The sequence below is a fragment of the Carettochelys insculpta genome, chromosome 3 (genome assembly GCF_033958435.1).
Source record: "Carettochelys insculpta isolate YL-2023 chromosome 3, ASM3395843v1, whole genome shotgun sequence".
NCBI lineage: Eukaryota > Metazoa > Chordata > Testudines > Carettochelyidae > Carettochelys > Carettochelys insculpta.
In genome coordinates this window covers 82,907,973-82,928,719 of record NC_134139.1, presented here as the reverse complement: position 1 = coordinate 82,928,719, position 20,747 = coordinate 82,907,973, and the positions used below count along the sequence as shown (strand labels likewise).

Sequence of the window (20,747 nt, the reverse complement as noted above, 5' to 3'; positions counted from 1 at the left end):
AAGTTTGCATTCACAACTTTTACAGGAAATCATTAATCAGCAAAAGACATTTTCAAAAGCCTGATGTAAATCTAAATTTGGACCCCACTGACTAGCCGGCAATGTCCCTGTAAATCTTGAGAAGTTATTCAACAATACCAGAACAATTCTAGTAACAATCTTTGCATTAAAGGCTCCCGCAATACCACTCACCATCATCAACATGTTACTGGACAAATATATGTACTGAAATTTTAAAACATCCCAAAACAAAGATTTGTTCTTATTACCGATCATTTCATACCGTGTTCTTTATTAAATCAGCGCTGATAAAAGAACTATAGATGCTCACAGCTCTAGCAGAAGACTAAGTACCATCCTGGAAAGTTTCAGACTTTCTCTGGATTCATCCCAAAGTAAGCTTTGAGCCCACCTGCGTTCTTTCATATACAAGCAGAATCCCCACAGAACTCAGCTGGTGCCCCAACCTACACAATGAGAAGAATTTGTCTCTTAATATTTATTAGTAAGGCTGAACTGTGTAGTCAGCCCTCCCACACAGGAATCACTGAAATGTTCTAGACCATACAACACCAGCATCATTTGAAGTCAATCTCTTTTACAATATTGAAGTGTTTAACAAAACATGATTTACTCTTTACAATCCTCATATGAGACAGATATATGGAATTCTTGGTGATTACCTGTTCCATTCACTCCCTCTTAAGTATTTGGTATTGGCCACCACTGGAAGACAGCATAGTGGGCTATATGTACCTTTGGTCTGATCCAGCATAACGAATCCTTATGCTTCTGACCTACCACATGAGTTCTACTGAACATCACATTTTTTTTTAAAAAAAAAACAAGAACATAAAATTAGAAGAGGAGGGACCATGTCCCCTTCCTGCAGCATAGGAGGAATTTTGAAGTCCCAAGTCTATACACTAACACTTAAATTAGTAAATTCCCTATTTTATAATGAAAAGAAAATACAGAATCCAGGAAGCTCTCTCTGGCAGGAGAAGGCACTGAACAGAACATGTTTTATTAATATTTCCTTTATTAAAATAAGCTGTCTAGCATTCTTAAGTAATTGTCCCAATTACTGCAGCATTTTGAATGTTACTGGAGGGTGTATGGCACAAAAGAATGAGACAGAACAAAAGCGAAGAAGCCACTTAAACTTACTCAGACTGATTCTAGGAGGAATATTAATTTTGCTTACCATTATAGTACATCGTGTTTCTACTGTAATTTTTCCCAGTCTGAATACACATTGCTGCATCCTGCTGAACTATATCTGAAGAGGTACAATTCTGCTCATATAACTTTCCAGATCATACCTTCCTTCAAAAGCAATTTTAAAAAAATCTTTAAAATACTCTTCAGCATTAGATACAATGGACACTTGGCCTCAAATTAAAAAAAAAAAGAAAAAGAAAAGAAACCTTTAACTTTATTAGATGCTATATACCTAAAATTTGATAAATATGTATACTACTCTTACTTCATTTTGAGTTTTGCAATATTTGGTGCTTTTTTTCTAGCAGTCTTAGCTCCTGAAGTCTTGTGATTACAAGACAATCTCATCTTTTATTATAAAAAATAGTTCTAGTCATCCTGAAGCTGGGACTTATCAACCATAATAACTCAAGCTAGAAAAAAGCAAACAGAGTCCTATTTTTAATCATTTTTATGGTCTGTCTCACTCAGGGTTTCATACATGTAGGCTTAGCATGATCAGATGTCTCTGAAAAATATGGAATCATTTCAGCTAGCAGTTTCAAATCTAGCTACAGATTATAGGTATCTAAATTTTTGGCTGCCCAGTCAGACATCTTGAGTATAATTTGCAGATTATTTTAGCACTCCCTGGTCAGAGAATTACAGAAGTTCAGCATCCTCAGGGGAGGCAACTCTTGACATTGTGAAAAGGACAACTAAAACTGGGACACCAAAAATAAAATAAAATAAAATAAAATAAACCACAAAAAAAAAACCCACAGTAGCCACATTTGGGAGTTAGCATGTTTTTTTTTCATTCACTACATAAGATAACAAGCCCAGTCCTGTGAGATAAATGTCACATAAAATGCTTGCTGACTGCAATGGGTATAGAAGAGGCTTAACACATTGGATTCGGCTTCTAGTCAGAACTCCCAGGCAAAATGCTTACTGCAGCCTGTAAGTATTTTGGCTTACTCAGGAGCTATGACCAAGGCCTTTATCATGTCGGAATAAGCTTTTCCTCCCAAGAAACTCATCTCTACACCGAGAAATAAGAATAATTTTACAATGGGCTGAGTCATTCATTCATGTTCTGTTTGCACGTCTTAAAAACAAACAAGTTAAAAAATAAAAAGTGTTTCCAGATAAAAATTCAGGATTTAATGTAAATGGAAAATTCTGAACTTCTGAGAAATCATTTCTCTTTTAAACACTATTGCCTTTTGTAAAAGCACAGATTCTGACTTCAAACTAGTGCAATTATTGTAGGCTTCAGTTATTTACAGACATTAGAATCTGGCTCATTGCCCCCTTAATGCAAAAGAAACACTTCAGACTTTAATCCCCTTGACACTCATGTGAGGTAGGCAGGTGCAGTATCACTTACTCAAAACAGCTTTTCCCATTGCTCTGCAAAGTATCTTTTTTTAAAAGGTATTTATTACCAAGTATTTCAAGTTCTGGAGGCTTCAGCTGTAAAACTAAACCTGTGCTGGATAATACGTCAGGGTATCATTACAGACTGACAACTCCTCAGTTCCGAAAGGCCAGCCATTTTGCATTACGTAGGATTCAGCCTTTGAATGTGTACAGTTACTTAGCTCCAACTCTTTGGAGAAACAGAATTCAATCTGACCAATTGTTTGCACTTCTTCACCCTAGAAACAGTAAAAATGAGATACTCAGCTTTTAAATACATTTACACAGGCTGTTTGTTGTAGGGGGAGAAAATAACGCTGATCCTATAGGTATAGGCTGCTTGTTCTTATGGCATATTGAAAATATACAGTAATAGGTGTGTTATCTGGCCCCGTACCAACCATAACACACTATAATCCAGCATTTTCCAGTCTTCACAGTATGTCCTGTTTATAGTCTGGTTGGGTGCAGGTGGAGTCTGCAGGCTGTTTACCTGGCTCCACATGGCTCACTGGAACGGATGACGTATCCCTGCTGCTCCTACGTAGAGGAACAGCAATGAGGGGTACTGTGCAATACCCTTGCCCCATCCTGAACACTGGCTCCACAGCTCCCATTGGCTGGGAACTACAGACAATGGCAGTCACGGAGGAGGCACCTGCTGGTAGAGGCAGCACACAGCCATCTAGCTGCACCTCTGCCAGAAATAGCAGGGAGGAGCTGCTGCTTGCAGGGAGCTGCCCAAGGTGAGCGCTCCCCAGATCCAGGTCTAGGATGGAAGTTGGGTGCAGAGGGAACTTGCAGTAAGGGACTGGGGTGAGGAGGGAGTGTGGGGTCTGGGAGGGAGTTTGGATGAAAGAGGGGATTGTGACCTGGAGCCCGGGATAGGGACTCAGGGTCTGGGAGGGGGTTGTGACCAATGCTACCTCTGATTTTTTTCTATCCATGTATGTAATAGTTTTTGTTAGGTGAACCAAAGCATATGTGAACATACATCACCAGTAGAAACACATGCTGCTGGTTGTGGGTGGCTGTGCGCACTCAGCTAATCAGCCTGGCAGCATCTGAAGCGCTCCTGGGTAGCCACCCAAGTACATGGCTTACAGGGAACACTGGTTGTAACCAGGACTGGATGCAGAGGATTTGGATTGTGACTGAGGTTAGGAGGACTGGGGTACCAGGTCCAGGAGGGGTTAAGTGTGCAGGGGAAGATTCTGATCTGCAGGAGGAGTACAAGAGGGGACACAGGGTCTGGGAGGGGGTTGCAACAGGTATGCCGGAGGAGGTTCAGGATGTGGGTTGTAACCTAGGGCAGGGACTTGGACTGTGCAATAGACTGGGGTGCCAGATGCAGGTCTTGGCTAGGAGGCACTTATCCTTGGTGGCTCCAGGCCAGAAGACCTGAGACACCCTCAGGCAAGGTTCCTGCCTGCTTCCCCCCACCACACTACTCAAAGCAGGCAGCTGTGGGTGGCTATGTGCTGCTCTGTGTGGCACATGCCCAGGCAGGGCCTCTGGGTGCTGTCTGCACTGCAGGCACAGCCCACGCAGCTCTCATTGGCTTATTTCTGGCCAATGGGAGTTGCAAGATTGTGCCTGGGTGGCAGCAGTATGCAGAGACCTCCTGTCCTCTCCCAGCAGTGTGTGGCATACAGAAAGCACATGGAACTCAGAGCTAGTCACTTTGAGCAGTGTGTGGGACTGTGGCAGGCAGGAAGCCTGCCCAAGGCTCCTGTTGGATGTGGGACAGTGGCAAGCCAGATTTGGTGGTTTGGCAGGCCAGTTTCAGACCATGGGCCATATTTTGCCTGCCCATGATTGCTACAGTTGGGATCAGGAAGGAATTTCCAGAGATCCCATGACTTTCTTCACCTTTCTCTGCAGTACGGGGAATGGGTCACTTGCATCTTTAGAGTAGTGTAAATGATGGATTCTCTCTAACTTGAAGACTTTAAATCATGATTTGAAGACTATGGTAATTCAAACAGAAGTTGTGGGTCTATTACAGGAGGGGTTGGGTGAGATTCTGTGGCACCCGATAGACGGGATGTCAGACTAGATGATCATGATGGTCCTTTCGGACTCTAGAGAACAACAAGAAGTCCTGTGGCACCTTATAGACTAACAGACTACCCTATGCTGTCCAGAGTCTCAAAAATAACCCAGACATTATAATCACACCAGCCGACAAAAGGGGTGCTGTTGTCATCATTAATAAATCAGACTATGAACAGGAGGCAGCCAGACAACTCTCCAACACCACATTTTACAGACCTCTCTCCTCTGATCCCACTTTAGAATTCCAAAAGAAATTACAACTACTACTTAAGGAACTCCCTGCTGCTATTCGAGACCTTATTCACTCAGACACACCATCTGAGCCCCAACCTGGATTATTCTTCCCAAAATCCAGAAACCTGGGAATCCCGGACACCCTATAATTTCAGGTAGTGGCACCCTCACCACCGGACTATCCAGTTATGCGGGCTCCCTCCTCAAACCCTATTCCACCAACACTCCCAGCTATCTCCAAGATACCACTGACTTCCTGAGGAAATTACAAAACATCGGAAAAGTTCCTGACAACACCATCCTTGCCACCATGGATGTAGAGGCTCTGTACACTAATATTCCACACGAAGATGGATTACAAGTGATCAGGAATACCATCTCTGATGTCACCACAGCCAGTCTGGTGTCTGACCTCTGTAACTTTGTTCTCACCCACAATTATTTCTGATTTGGGGACAATTTATATCTCCAGATTAGTGGAACTGCTATGGGCACCTGCATGGCCCCACAATATGCTAATATATTTATGGCTGACCTGGAACAACGTCCCCTATTACCACTCCTCTACTTAAGATACATTGATGACATCTTTATGATTTGTACCCATGGTATAGAGACTCTAGAAGAATTCCACAGAGACTTAAACAATCTGCACCCCACCATCAACTTGTGCCTCGATTACTCCACACGAGAGATACACTTCCTGGGCACTACAGTAGAAATCAAGGATGGCCTGATGGTACCACACTCTACCAGAAACCCACTGATCACTATACTTACCTAAACGCTTCTAGCTTAAGAACATAAGAACATAAGAATGGCCATACTGGGTCAGACCAAAGGTCCATCCAGCCCAGTATCCTGTCTGCCGACAGTGGCCAATGCCAGGTGCCCCAGAGAAGGAGAACAGAAGACAATGATCAAGTAATTTATCTCCTGCCATCCGTCTCCTGCCCTTGTACTGAAGGCTAGGGCACCATACTTTACCCCTGGCTACAAGCTTCCATCCTGAATACATAACTAGATCCATTGTTTACAGCCAAGCCCTTAGGTACAATTGCATTTGCTCTGATCCTACTGACATAGACCAAAAACTACAAGATCTTTTCCAACATTCATAAATCTGAACTACCCACCAGGAGAAATAATATAGGCCCAAAAAAGCTGAAAACAGAACACCACTGGTCATCACCTACAGCCCCCAACTCAAACCACTGCAACACATTATTGAAGACCTACAACCTATCCTTAATCAGGATGCCACAATTCAGAAGGCCCTAGGTGACAGGCCTGTTCTCTTCTACAGACAACCTCCCAACCTTATGAGGATTCTAACCCACAACCACAGTCTATACCGCAGGAACACCAGCCCTGCAACTTTTCCTTGCAACAAAGCCCACTGCCAGCTTTGGCCACATATCTATTCTGGATATACCATCACTGGACCTAACCAGGTTATTTACAGAATCACGGGCACATTCTCATGTTCCTCAATCAACATCATATATGTCATAATATGCCAACAATGCCCAGATGCTTTGTATATTGGACAGACTTCAAACTCTCTTAGACAAAGAGTTAATGGGCACAAAACAGACATCAGAATATTCCTGATCCATGAACCTGTCAGCCAACATTTTAATGGAGTGGGCCATTCTGTTAATGACTTAAAAGTTTGCGCCTTATTGAAGAGGAATTTTCACGGAAGTCTGGAAAGGGAGGCTGCTGAACTCTCTTTTATATTCAAAATCAACACATTAACACGTGGTTTGAACTATGATGGGAATTTTCTGAGTCAGTACTGGGGCTCTTTTGCATACTGGGCTTAATCTAATTCTTGTCTCCCCCCTGCCCCCAGCTTCTGCCCCTCTACTCTCTGATTTGCTCACCTTGATAATTTTTTTCTGATTTGTGAACCTTGATTACTATTTTGGTTCTCTGTGCCTTAAATATTGAGTCTGTTCTGATATGGCTATGGTTTGAAGAAGTGGGTCTGTCCCACGAAAGCTCACCTAATAAATTATTCTGTTAGTCTTTAAAGTGCTACTTGACTGCTTTTTTGTTTTCATCAGATGCATGAGTGTGGGCGGGGGGGGAAGATCCAGAGGGGTATTTAAAGAGTGGGGTCCCAGTAAAAGGAAGGGCCAGAGCTGACAAGGTCTATTCAGCAAGGTGGAAATGGGCCCAATGGGCCATTTCCACCCTGCTGAATAGACCTTGTCAGCTCTGGCCCTTCCTTTTACTGGGACCCCACTCTTTAAATACCCTCTGGAAACCCCACCCCCACTCATGCATCTGATGAAGCAGGTCTTTGCCCAGGTAAGCTTATGTTCCAAAATATCTGTTAGTCTATAAGGTGCCACAGGACTTCTTGTTGAGCTCTCCGATACTTTCTGATCTTAGAGTCTATGATTTGGAATGTTTAAATGTAAAAAAGGACTGAGTACAAAGATTCAGAATATTGCTGAAGAAAATTGACTTGACAACACAAAATATATTCAATTCCAAAAAGCAATTTGAACTTGGAATGGTTTTCATGAAATAGCTGTCTGTATGTGGGGGATAACTCAGCCAAATGTTTTTCAGCAAAACAGTTATATTAAACTGTGATAACGGGAGTCTGGTGACTGTTAGACCTGTTCTGTGACCTTTTCAGAAAAGGTCACATTGCAAACTGATAGGAAAAAGGGAACAAAAAAAACCCAAAACCCATAGGTATATAGCTACTAAAGTCAAAGTCATGTGCATTGTTTTGATGCCTAAATATTTTCTTGTGGTATAGGAAGATAGAATTGTAACATTTAAATTATGCACAATAAATTCTCTATTGAATGCTAACTTGTAGATCAGCTGCTGGCAAGAAAGGGGAAAATGGAACCAGACTGTTAAGCAGCATTGACTGGAGAAGACAAATTATTTAGGTCTGTCTTTCTGAATCATAAGAAAATCTTGTTTAAATTTTTCCAAGCAGAAATTCTTTGGGGACACCCTCTAAGTTAAGTCTCTGAATTTGCCATGATCCAGATGCATACTAAGCAAAGGCTTTTTAAATTTGTTCTGAAATGGTTGACATGTACTGTGTATTCTGAGGTTAATATATTTCAGGTGATACTTAGAATGTCCCAACAAGAGCAGAAGAGAGAGGAAAATCATTGGAAGTTAAAAACTTTAGGTTAATCAAGGAAATCTTTTCTCTACTACTTAAACCAATAAAGGAAATAACAAAAGGTTTTACCTCTTTTGGAGGAAGGCACTGAACTTTTGGTGTTACTCCATAAATGCTTGTGAGAGCTTCTTTTATGGCTGTCATCTGAAGATTTAGAGAGAGTTGAAAGGCATACAAAATCACTTCAAAAAATTCCATATATGTACAGTCATAAAAAGCCTTTTACATGAAAAACAAGTGTAAATAGCTATATAATTACAAGCGATTGCTTATCTACCGCTAGTTTAAAGCTACCCACTCCTTCTAGCAGAAGTACATTAAAATGACATTATGACAGCTTCTTACCTGGTAATAGGTACTGCTTGGCTTTATCCCAACTTTCAGGAGACAACTGAAATGAATACAAAATACCTTTTGTGGAGTAATACATGTTATCTTTCATGTGAGTCACTGCATGTGGATATACTACAGCCATCCACTGGGTAAATGGAGAATCCTGGTGACAGCACTAGACTGACTTAAGCTAAGGGAATGGGAGAAGCTCAACAACCTCTCATTTCCTGAGCATGGGCAACCAGCATTTTCCCTACTCATCGCATCTTCTGCTTGAATCTACTTTAACCATTAGAGCCAGGGCCTCAGCTGTAGCCTGGAGAAGGGCCCACAGCATTCTCTGCGCTCCCCAAATCCATGGTCTGTGGTGTGCCAGTTATCTGACACAGATTACAGCAGCACCTCACATCTCTTTTCCTTCAGCTGACCAGAGGGAGGGAGAGGAGTAAGAGTCGTTATGGTTACTGTGTACTACTGGCAACCCCCCATATACATGGAGATCTACCAATTTAAGGTGACTTTGTACCAATAGAACAGTACAAAGTGGCTGAACTGCAGCTCAGGATTCAAGATCTTTTTCAGCTAAAAATAATCAAACACGTTTTCTAGATCATTTAAAATTAAAAACACAGATAAAATTGTAAGTCACTCAATGAAGCTAAACAGGATAGGTGGGATGAGCCAAAGTACTTTAATAGATCCCTGTTTAAGTCATCCAAGTTCATTTTTTTGGCACCTAAATCCCTCTTTTGCCTCCCCTGTTATCCACAAAACTCCCATTGCACCCTGCAGGGACCCACACTCAGTGCCTAATTTTTTCATAGGAGTTCTGTAGGCACCTATGTTCCTGCCTCTGTACATGTGCACTTTATGGGCTAGATGGACCTTTGGTTTGACACAGTATTGCCATTCTTAGGATCTGGGAAATTGCCATATCTGTCATGACCCCTTAAGCCAGTACCTACAGTCTTCTCCTGAGAGGTGGAAGATGCCTGTTCAAATTCCTATGTCCCTCTCCCCAGCAGAAATGGGAGAATTGAATCTGGGACTCCCACATTCCAAGTAAATACTCGATCCAGTGGACTAAAAGTTAGGTGGATAGTACCAATTCCTCCTCAGAGCATTTTGTATGGAAAGAGATAGGTGCTCGACTCCTCCCAGCCATCTAAGGCCGTGTCTACACTAGCCCCAAACTTCAAAATGGCCACGCAAATGGCCATTTCGAAGTTTACTAATGAAGCGCTGAAATGCATATTCAGCGCTTCATTAGCACGTGGGCGGCCGCAGCACTTCAAAATTGACGCGCCTCGCCGCCGCACATCTCATCCAGATGGGGCTCCTTTTCAAAAGGACGCCTCCTACTTCGAAGTCCCCTTATTCCCACAAGCTCATGGGAATAAGGGGACTTCGAAGTAGGCAGCGTCCTTTCGAAAAGGAGCGCCGTCGGGATGAGACACGCGGCGGCGAGGCGCGTCAATTTCGAAGTGCCGCGGCCGCCTGCATGCTAATGAAGCGCTGAATATGCATTTCAGCGCTTCATTAGTAAACTTCGAAATGGCCATTTGCGTGGCCATTTCGAAGTTTGGGGCACATGTAGACGTAGCCTAACACTAGGTGTCCTTAGGCACCTCCCCACACAAGGACTTACGTACCGATCTCTAAGAGGGCTCAGTACACACCTCTATGATTAGCATAGGCAGTCCCCTATCTATTACACTATTTTTTGTGGATGATATTTTTAGGCACCTCACCCCCACTCACTGCATATGGACCCTAGGCCCCTAACTCAGGTTTTGTGGATCACTGTCTTTCCATTTTTCTTTGTTAACTAAAAGTTATATGCTGTGGATGTTCTGCATTATGATGCCTAGGCCCTTCATAAGTCCAGCTCTCCAAAATCTGAAATTGGTGCTCCACATTCCTCTAGGCCTGATCATAAGAGAAGCTCAACTATTCAATTGCTATTGAAATCAATGGGCCATGTCCCAGCAATAGTTCAAGAGGCATTGTAAGGGTTTGGGAGCTGTAGGGGTTTAGTCAAATGAAAGCTGATGGTGCTCAGTATCTGGCAAGATCAAGTTCCACACACTTTAGTTTTAAACAAAATGACTGAAAGCATCTTCCCTATAAGTGACTATCAGTCATCTGATGCTGGGTTATTGCTGGCTGGGGACAAGTAAGAGTACTCTGTATTTTTCAACAGCCTGGAATCATCACCTCAAAGAAAATACTTAAAAAAAATTGTGTACCATTATACTGGGGGATAAAAAGCAATTACAAGAAGATATCTATTATGAATTCCAGCTGTTAATTTTCTTGTTGAAATTTGCACATCAATGTATTAAGAATGTTAAATTTAACATTCTCTGGAAGCACAATGAAGAATGTTAATGCTATTTGTAAGTGATAAGAAAAAAAACAGTAGCAATTAACTTCAAAATGTTTCAGTCTCCACACTTTGTTCACTGAGCTACAGTCACTCGAAACAAAGAGCTCCACTGTCGGTCACTGTTCCATCTGAAATCATTCTTCAGTCACTTTGTAGAAGCAACTCAGGACAATAGAGCTCAGGCAATTTACTAATCAGCAATATTTGTACTGATTTTATTATTACACCTGACTTAAGTCTAGAAAAATCTATGACTGGATATTAGAAGGTAGCTAGACAAGATGGAGGGGATAAAGATCAGTATTTCCTGTTGTTCCCTGTATATATGGATTAAAAAAATACTTTGGTAAGAAGCAGTCTGAATTAGCAACAAAACCCCCACCTTTTTTTTTAAAAAAGACAATTTAGGTTAAGTACAGAGGGAGTTTTTTCCTTCTCTTAAAGGCTGTTTTGTTACATATGGAAGGTATCTTGACTATCAGATATGGGGCCATGAAGACATTTTCCCCATCCAATGAACAGAGAGGAAACAAAGGTTTTTCTTATTTGGCTTTTTCTATAGCAGGACTGTGCCACTCAGACAGTGAAGCAAAAGTAAGAATAAAGTAGTATCACAGGATGGCTGACCCTGACGTTGATCCAGCTCTCCCATGCAGGAACAGCTGCCCCCCAGCTTGGTCAATTCAGAGAGCAGAGCAGCCCCTGGGGCTTTAAAGAACTGCAGAGAACCTGAGCAGAGTGAAACCTGCTCAGACAGACTCTCAGACAGTCAAGACTGTCTGGGAGAAGAAGACTGGCAGGACAGGAAGGCTGCCAGACACAGATGTCTCCTGGGTGTGCTGCTAGCTGACCTCCCCGAGTCACAGCTAGAAGGCTGATGAGAAGAGGAAATTGAAGGCTGGAGATGGCTGAAGGCAGCAGAGGGTCTTGAAGACTACAAATTGCCTTCAGCTACCCCTACAGGGCTTATCCATTTGTAAATCTACTAATCTGATATATGCTTCCATGTGCCAGCAATGCCCCCTGCCATGTATACTGGCCAAACAGGAGTCTCTGTACCAAAGGATAAATCAACACAAATCAGACATCAAGAATGACAAAATATAAAACAAGCAAAACACTTTAATCTCACACAGTAACACACAGTAACAGATTTAAAAGTAACAATCTTTTTTTAAAAAAAATTAGGAACCAAATTACAAGGAGAAACAGCAGAGCTGCAATTCATTTGCAAATATGACACTATCAGATTAGGACTGAATAAGGACTTAGAATGGTTAGCTCACTACAAAGGCACTTCTCCATCTCTTGGTATTTACACCTCCCCATCAACTGCTGGGATGAGCCACATCCACCATACTGAATTGGCCTCATTAACACTGGTCCTAAACTCAATAAACAACAAGAAGTCCTGTGGCACCTTGTAGACTAACAGGTATTTTGCAGTATAAGCTTGCTTGGGCAGACACACTTCGTCCGATGCATGAATTGAGGGTTCCAGAGGAGGGTTTCAAGAGGGAGTCTCAGTCAAGGGGAGGGCTAAGGGGAAGGCCAGAACACAAGTCTGTTCAGTCACAGAGGATGTGGCCCATTATCAGTAGTTAATGTGGAGTTGTGAACATGAAGAGAGGAGAAATCAGGTCAGTTCAATCAGGGAGGATGTGGCCCATTATCAGTAGCTAATGTGGCGATGTGAACATCAAGAGCAGATAAATTGTTTTTGTAATTGGCCAACCACTCCCAGTTTCTGTTCAGTCCTTGGTTGATGGTGTCAAATTAGCAAATGAATTGCAGTTTCTCTTTGGAGTTTGCTTATTTAGGTCTTCTTTTTTTTTTTTATTTTTTTTTGTAGGCTGGCTACTTTTAAATCTGCCACTTAGTGTCCAGGGAGATTGAAGAGTTCTCCTACAGGTTTTTGTATGTTACCATTCCTGATGTCTAATTTGTGTCCATTTACTCTTTTGCAAATTTGACTGAGACTCCCTCTTTAAACCCTCCTCTGGACCCCGCCCCGCCGACTCATGCACTGACGAAGTGTGTCTTTGCCCATGAAAGTTTATGCCTCAAAATATCTGTTAGTCTGTAATGTACCACAGGACTTCTTATTGGTTTTGAAGATACAGACTAACTCGACTACCCTTCCGAAACTACACTTGATAAGTAACTCTTCTTTTGATATACTGGTGCATATATTATACTCTCTCTCTCTTTCTCTCTCTCCCTCTCCTTTAATTTCCATTCCATGCATCTGGTGAAATGGTTTTTACCCACAAAGCTTATGCCCAAATAAATCTGTAATTTTTTAAGGTGCCACAGGACTCCTTGGTTTTTTTGCAAATAAAGGTGAACACAGTTACCCATCTAAGGATCACATTAGTCCTTCTGGCCACACTTGCACTTATACCTCATGCTCAACTGAGTATCTACCATGACCATGGTATCTTTTCCATAGTCACAACTTTCCAGGACAGAACCCCTCAGTGTAAGTATAGCCTACATTCTTTGTTCCTACATGTATACATTTGGCTATCTTAACAAGCGCTGTACTCCACTTACCAAGTGATATACATCGTACCAATGACCTGTCCTTGTCATTTTTTACCACTCCCCCAAATTTTGTATCATCTGCTAACTTCAGCATTCATTACTTGTTTTCTTCCAAGTCATTGAGGAATATATTAAATATCACAGGGACAAGAACCAATCCCTGCAGGACTGCTAATAGAAACAGCCATTCAATAATGATTCTTGGTTCATAGTAACATCTTGAGATTGATCTGTTTGCCAAGTCTTAAGCTAGTAAATATGAGCCATGTTAATTGTATATCATTCTTGTTTTTAATCAAAATATTATTCAGTACCAAACACCTTGTGGAAGACTAAGTATATTAAAGCAAGGATTACCTTTTATCAAACAATCTTGTAATTTCATCAAAATAACATATTAAGGTAGTTTGAGAGGATCTATTTTCCATAAGCCTATGTTGATTATATTGCCCTACTTTAATTCTTTACTGAGTCCCTTGTTCAGGACTGATGTCAAACATAATTCCACAAGTTATACTGTTCCCCTTTTTAAAATATCAGCAATGAATATTAAACATTTAAAATCAGCTCCGAGGTTGTCACATCCCTACAGGTTTTATATGGGACATATATATGCTATACGTTTGCACATTCCAGGAGGGAACTGAGAAGCTAAACAGACTGATAGGCACTATACAGTCTGATGGGGCACTGGGGAATCCTAAATAATGTATACCTAAAGTAGTTAGTTCAAGTTGCTATGTCCCATCTAATTTTTTTACTTTTAACCACCAGTGTGTTGGAGCAGTAAGCTGGAATAAGAATAGGCAGACACAGCACACAATTAACTGCTTATGAGTGCATGTCGGGAGCTTTGGCATTAGAAGGCTGTCCATTTTTTCTATTGGGTCCTCTCCTGTGATCTGTAAACTCCAGTCTAATATTATTTCTTTCAGCAGAGCAACACAAGTTTTTCTTAGTGGATAGGGAAACATTGGACATGTTTTATTTCCCTACTATTGTAAAATTTAGTTTCTTAATCACGGTGTTGCATGAAGGTTTTTAAAAATCACCCAGCATGTTTCTGGTTACATTACAACACTTTGGAAAGGTATAATAGTCAACACATGACTTCCAATTCAACTGTTCTAGCACCATGAAATTAACTCAGGCCCTGATCCTGCAAATGCCTTTGCACAGACTGAACTCTATTGCTATGAGTAATCCCATAAATGTTAATAGGGCTACTCACAGAAGTAAAGTTGAGCACATGTGTAAGGCCGTGTCTACACGTGCCCCAAACTTCGAAATGGCCACACAAATGGCCATTTCGAAGTTTACTAATGAAGCGCTGAAATGCATATTCAGCATTTCATTAGCACACGCGCGGCAGCGGCACTTCGAAATTGACGCAGCTCGCTGCCGCGCAGCTCGTCCAGACAGGGCTCCTTTTCGAAAGGACCCCGCCTACTTTGAAGTCCCCCTTATTCCCATCATGGCTCCCATGATGTTCTTCCTTTTGCCCCCTTTTGCCCCTCCATGATGGGAATAAGGGGACTTCGAAGTAGGCGGGGTCCTTTCGAAAAGGAGCCCTGTCTGGACAAGCCGCGCAGCGGCGAGCCGCGTCAATTTTGAAGTGCCGCTGCCACACGCGTGCTAATGAAGCGCTGAATATGCATTTCAGTGCTTCATTAGTAAACTTCGAAATGGCCATTTGTGTGGCCATTTTGAAGTTTGGGGCACGTGTAGACGTAGCGTAAGTGTGTGCAGGATCAGGACTTCAGTAAACAAACAGCAGCTTACGGTATCTAAAAATCAATCTACCTCAAGGATCAATCCTGCCATTCTCACCACAGGTAATGGGAGTTTTACCTGAAAAGGATGGCAGAATTGGACTCATAAGAGACAATAAAGAAACTTACTGACTGCAGTGGAAATTGGATTAGTGCCTAGCACTGCGTGATTACAACATAAATTGGCAACAAAATAAACATTGTCCTGGCTCCATAGTATGAAAGCCACTGGCATCAGCAGTCATTTTTTTCAATGCAAAAGGAAATTTCTAGAGTTTTTTCTTTGTTGTGTAGTGTACATTAAAGCCTTTTACACCACTAACATAATAAACCAACAGAAGGTGTCGATTTCCATACCTGTTGAGGTCAAGTTTTTGGTAGAGATCCAGTGTTTTACCAAAATATTTCTTTTGAGAATTAAGAGGCTCCAGTGCGGCTGCACAGGTCCCATGCTTCTCCCACTCATGTTTCCTATAGGAACAAAGCTAAATTCAGTTTTTAAGAGACATAAAATTTGTCCAGGTATACTCAGAGACCCAGGAAACTGTCCCTTTAAGGTCAAGAGTTCTTAACCAAATATTACTGTGAGAACAAGATTCTGATAGGTGAAGTTTATAGCTGAAACCAGAAAGAAATCATTCCATCTCTTACAAAAAACTGCTTATACTAACAGCTAGTGTGGGGAAAAATCCCAGTCCCACATCTTCTCCCCTAAATCACTCTGCACCTCAGTGCAACTCACCAGAAATACTGACTTCTACAAATACATCTTGTTCACTTTGCCATAGGGGTCAAGGCGAGGAAAGAGTAAGAAGCCTCCCATTCCCTGTGCCAGCATCTCAGGCTGAGACTTGATTAGATGTGATTAGGCAGACGCTCTTTAGTATGTTGTAGTGCATTGAACACAAAGGAAGAACATTGCAGTGGGAGGGCAGATTTTTCACAGCTCTATTAGAGCAAATTGCTAAGGAAACATCAGGGTGAGGCAATTGTTAGAACAAAAGAAGACAAACAAAATTGCCCGCTGACTGAGACCAAAAATGTTACAAACAGTCAGGGGCCGGAACAGCTACATTTTACACATTGTGCTTCAAAGTTTTGTCAGGTCTGCACACTAACAAGAGTCACTAAGCCAACCGGTGGCAGGTCTGGTAAATAATTTAGTGCCACATACAGGTAAAACATATAACACAAAACCCCTGCCTTTGTGAGATTTTGTTTTATTTCTGTACTAAGCTTCCATCTGGCTGGCGATTCAGGAACATTTTTTTCAATAAAATACTACAGGAGACTATGAGAGAGTTTCAGATCATACTATAAACTATATAAAAGAGAAGATGATCAGCTGATTAAGGTACTAGTCAGGGACTGGGATATCTGTGTTCAATTCCTGGCTTTGCCACAGACATCCTGTGTGACCTTGGGAAACAGATTGGTCACTCTGTGACTGAGTTTCCCAACTGTAAATTGGGGATAGGGAAATATTACTTATCTCAAAGGACTGTTGTAAGATTAAACATATTAGCTGGGTCTACACGTGAGTGCCCTTTTGAAAGGGCGAAAATCGAAGTTTGGTGGTTGAAATAGCAGCCGTCGAAAGGGAGCACCCGCTGCCATTATGGGATCGTCATTTGATCCACTTTTTCAAAGTGCCACTGCAGGTCTTTCAAAAAAGAGCATCCACACGGCTCCAAGCCCTCTTTCAAAAGAAAGGAGGCAGGAAACGCTGCGGACGGGGTCCCATGGCCGACAAGCCCTTCCAGGGCCACAGCCAGCTGCCCCCTTTAAAGGGTCCCTCCCTCCACCCTCCCCTCCGCATGAGCCGAGTGCTGCCCACCCTTTCCCAGCCTGGCAGAGCCCACCCGTGCCTAGGATGGAGGCCCAGCGACAGCTCCTGCAGGAGGACATACTCATCATGGAAGTCCTGCTGGCAGTGCTGTGCACCATCATTGCAGCTGCACCCGATCTCATCGGGTGGCTGGGTGGTCCCCCTGGGGCTGTGGGGCTCCCCCACCCAGGGCACTGCCGGGTCCCCCCCCCCGGCTGCCCCAACGCCTCTGGACCAACCCCAGCAGCAGCGACTGATGGGAGCGCGTGGTGCTGGGGGTGTGGGTTGAGGAAAGGTGGCTGCGGAACTTCCGCATGTCGAGGCAGACTTTCAATGAGATCTGCCACTGGCTCACTCTTGCACTCCCAGCACCATGACACCTGCATGAGGCCAGCCCTCACCCTGGAGAAACGTGTGGTGATCGCCCTCTGGAAACTGGACACCCCAGACTCCTACTGCTCCGTAGGACAGCAGTTTGGGGTGGGCAAAGCCATCGCTGGCTTCCAGGACCTGGGCTTTCCGAACTGCACGGGCGCTTTGGATGGCATGCACATCTCCATCCACACCCTGCCACATAGTGCCAGCCAGTACATCAACAGGAAGGGCTACCATTCGGTGGTGCTCCAGGCCCTGGTGGACATGAGGGGACGGTTCTATGTGGGTTGGGCCAGCTGCACCCATGATGCCCAGGTCTTGCGGAACTCTGGCCTGTGCTGGCAGATGGGGGCCAGGACCTTCGTCCCCCAGGGGTAGATCCCAGTGGCAGAGGATGTCACCATGCCACTCTGCACGGTGGCACATGCGGCATACCCCCTGCTGCCGTGGCACATGAGGTCGTACACAGCACACCTCGACCCCACCCAGGAGGCATTCAATCAAAGCATCAACCACGCCTGCAACATCATGGAGCGCACCTTCAGGTACCTAAAGGGGCAGTGGAGGTGCCTCCACATGCAGCTGGAGGTCGGGGTCCTCAGCGTGCACCAGGTGGTGGGCACCTGTCGCATCCTCCACAATGTTGTGGAAGCAAAGATGGATGCCTATGTCCCCGGGAAGGCCCTCTGGCCGGTGCTGGCTATGAGCAGCCAGGCGCCGCCCGCGTCCACCAGGCCCACCGAGACGGCCACCGCATTCGAGAGGCCCTTAGGCAAGCCTTTGCTGACGGCCACCTCTGACCTGCATGCACACCCACATCCCACGCACATCTGCACCCCCACCCAAACTGCACCTGAACATCCACCACCCACCATCTCCCTGAGGAGCACAGCACGGAGTGGTGAACAATAAAATACGCATTTATCTACACTATTCTTGTGAACTATATATGGGGGGAAACCTAACTTGGAGAGGGGCACGGGGAACCTACCTTGGAGGGGGACAGGGTGCTCATTCCGGGGCAGGGGTGGTGGGCTGCGAACCCCATTGACCCCTGGAGCCCCTGCTTCCCCGGGTGCAGGGTCCCCATTGGGAAGGAGAGGATGCGGGTAGCACCAGCAGGTAATGCTGGCGAGTGGGCCTGGTGGGGATGGGCTTGGCAGGGGTGGGGGGGTCAGGAAGTAGGCAACATTGTCCGCGTGGTCCCAGACGATGTGGCCAATGCCCTCCAGGGTGGTCAGCAGCCTCTCCCAGGCTGCCCTCTGCCACTCCATCTCAGCCTGGGTGAGCCGCAGGTGCTGCTTGGCCACTTCAGCCTGGCGCTGGCTGGCTGGGTCCTCCTCGGCCTGGTGGGGGGCCCTCCAGCCACAGCCCTGACGGCACGCTGCCTGGCGTGGCGTCCGGGTGCCTTCGAGGACTGCCGGGAACGGGGGGGGGGAGCTCTAGGGGATGAGGGACGGCGCAGGGCTCTCCTGGCCCACAGATGGCGTGGCTGTGTGGAGAGGAGGAAGCATGTCAGTAATGTGCCCCAGACGGAGGGGACCAGGCTGTGGCCCACACACCCGAGCCCACCCCATGGAGCCCCCGTCCCCACAAAGGACACTGACCCCCCCAAAGAGCACCGACCCACCCCCCATCAGTTGGGCCTCCCAGCCTGGGGGTGCATCCAGGGGTCTCTTACGCAGCTGGCCCTTCCCGGCCTGCGGTGTGCAGGCCCCAGGTGCTGTCTGGCACTGACCGGCCGCCGCCCCTGTGCGGCTTGCGGCGCTGTCCACTGAGGGTGGGTGCCGGGCCCCACTGGTGGGCCACCGGGGGGTGCTGCATCCCATGTGGGGGGTGGCCTGTGTGCGGCCCGGGACCACCAGTCCTGTGTGCGGCCCAGGACCACCGGTCCTGTGTGCAGGCGACTAGCTGTTGCGTCGCCCCCACCCTGTGGAGCAGGTGTGCACCCCTCCCTGTATGTACTGGCGGGTCCCTCGGCGACGTCCGGGGATGTCCAGCTCTTTGTCACCTGGCTGGAGCAGCGGAAGGGGAGGACGATGGTAAGGTCCCCCTCCTCACTCAACCACTCCATGGTCCTCTCGCCCTCCTGGGTCCCTGGTCTGGGCTGCTCCTCCTCCTTCCCTGGCTGCAGCTCCTCGGCCAAGGTGTCCAGGAACGACGGAGGTGGGGAGCTGTTCTGGGGCCCCAGAATGCCCTGGATCTCCCGATAGTAGGGACATGTTGCTGGAGCTGCCCCGGAGTGGCTGGCCTGGTCTGGTCCCTGGCCCGGGCATAGCCCTGCCACAGCTCCTTGACCTTGGAGCATACCTGCTCTGCAGTACGCTCTGGGTGGCCCCTGGTGTGGGGGCCCTGTGCCAGGTGGCCGAAGGCAGCGGCACTGCGCCGCTTGACCCCCATCCGGTGCAGGACCTCTTCGTCCTTCCACAGACCAAGGAGGTCCTGCAGCGCCCACTCTGTCCAGGAGGGGACCCTTTTTTTCCCTCTCCCTGGGAGCCCTGCAGGGGCTCGGGGGTGGGAGCGGGGGCGTGGGGCTTGCAGCGGGGCTGGCTGCTGGCTACGCTGTGGTTCTGGAGTGTGGGGCTGGAGCATGTGCAGAGGCTGCTCCTAGCACACTCTCAGCTTCCTGCCACGGGTTTAAGAACATAAGAACATAAGAATGGCCATACTGGGTCAGACCAAAGGTCCATCCAGCCCAGCATCCCATCTGCCGACGGTGGCCAATGCCAGGTGCCCCAGAGAAGGAGAACAGAAGACAATGATCAAGTGATTTATCTCCTGCCATCCATCTCCTGCCCTTGTTCTGAAGGCTAGGGCACCATACTTTACCCCTGGCTAATAGCCATTTATGGACCTAACCTGCAAAAATTTATCAAGCTCTTTCTTAAACCCTAATAGAGTCCTGGCCTTCACAGCCTCCTCGGGCAAGGAGTTCCACAGGTTGACTGTGTGCTGTGTGAAGAAAAATTTCCTTTTATTAGTTTTGAACCTACTACCCATCAATTTCATTTGGTGTCCCCTAGTTCTTGTATTATGGGAAAAGGTAAATAATTTTTCTATATTCACTTTCTCCACACCATTCATGATTTTATATACCTCTATCATTACGTTATCATTTCCTGCGTGTGTGCAGCTTTAAGGCAGCCGAATGCAGGGACCATAGAGCCCCACTGCTGCTGGCTGGAGCAACCCCACACTCCATCTCACCGGCACCATGGCAGACCTGTATTTTGAAAAAGCGAACTCTGGAGTGTGTACACATGTACTCTTTCGATTTAGTTTTTCGAAAGGGACTGATCTTCCTGATACAGGATCACAGTTCGGATTTCTAAGTCTGCGCCCCATTCTTTTGATTTCCTTTTGAAAGATGGCTCTAAAAGTGTGGAAGCTCTGCCTGCTCTTTTGAAAAAGGGCCTC

The 20,747-nt window shown here is 45.5% G+C and overlaps 1 protein-coding gene across 2 annotated transcripts in view; it reads right to left on the bottom strand.

Annotated features, from left to right (window-relative positions):
- Window positions 1-272: 272 nt before the first annotated feature.
- The window catches only part of RNASET2 (ribonuclease T2), a 58,845-nt gene continuing 38,370 nt past the window's right edge, over window positions 273-20,747 (bottom strand). For both annotated transcript variants that reach the window (XM_074990254.1, XM_074990255.1), the window contains 4 exons: window positions 15,485-15,598; window positions 8,432-8,477; window positions 8,156-8,230; window positions 273-2,867 (listed from right to left, as the gene is read on the bottom strand). In XM_074990254.1, the coding sequence (XP_074846355.1) occupies window positions 2,691-2,867; window positions 8,156-8,230; window positions 8,432-8,477; window positions 15,485-15,598 (412 nt within the window). In that variant the 3' untranslated portion in view covers window positions 273-2,690. The remainder of the gene's footprint in view (window positions 2,868-8,155; window positions 8,231-8,431; window positions 8,478-15,484; window positions 15,599-20,747) is intronic.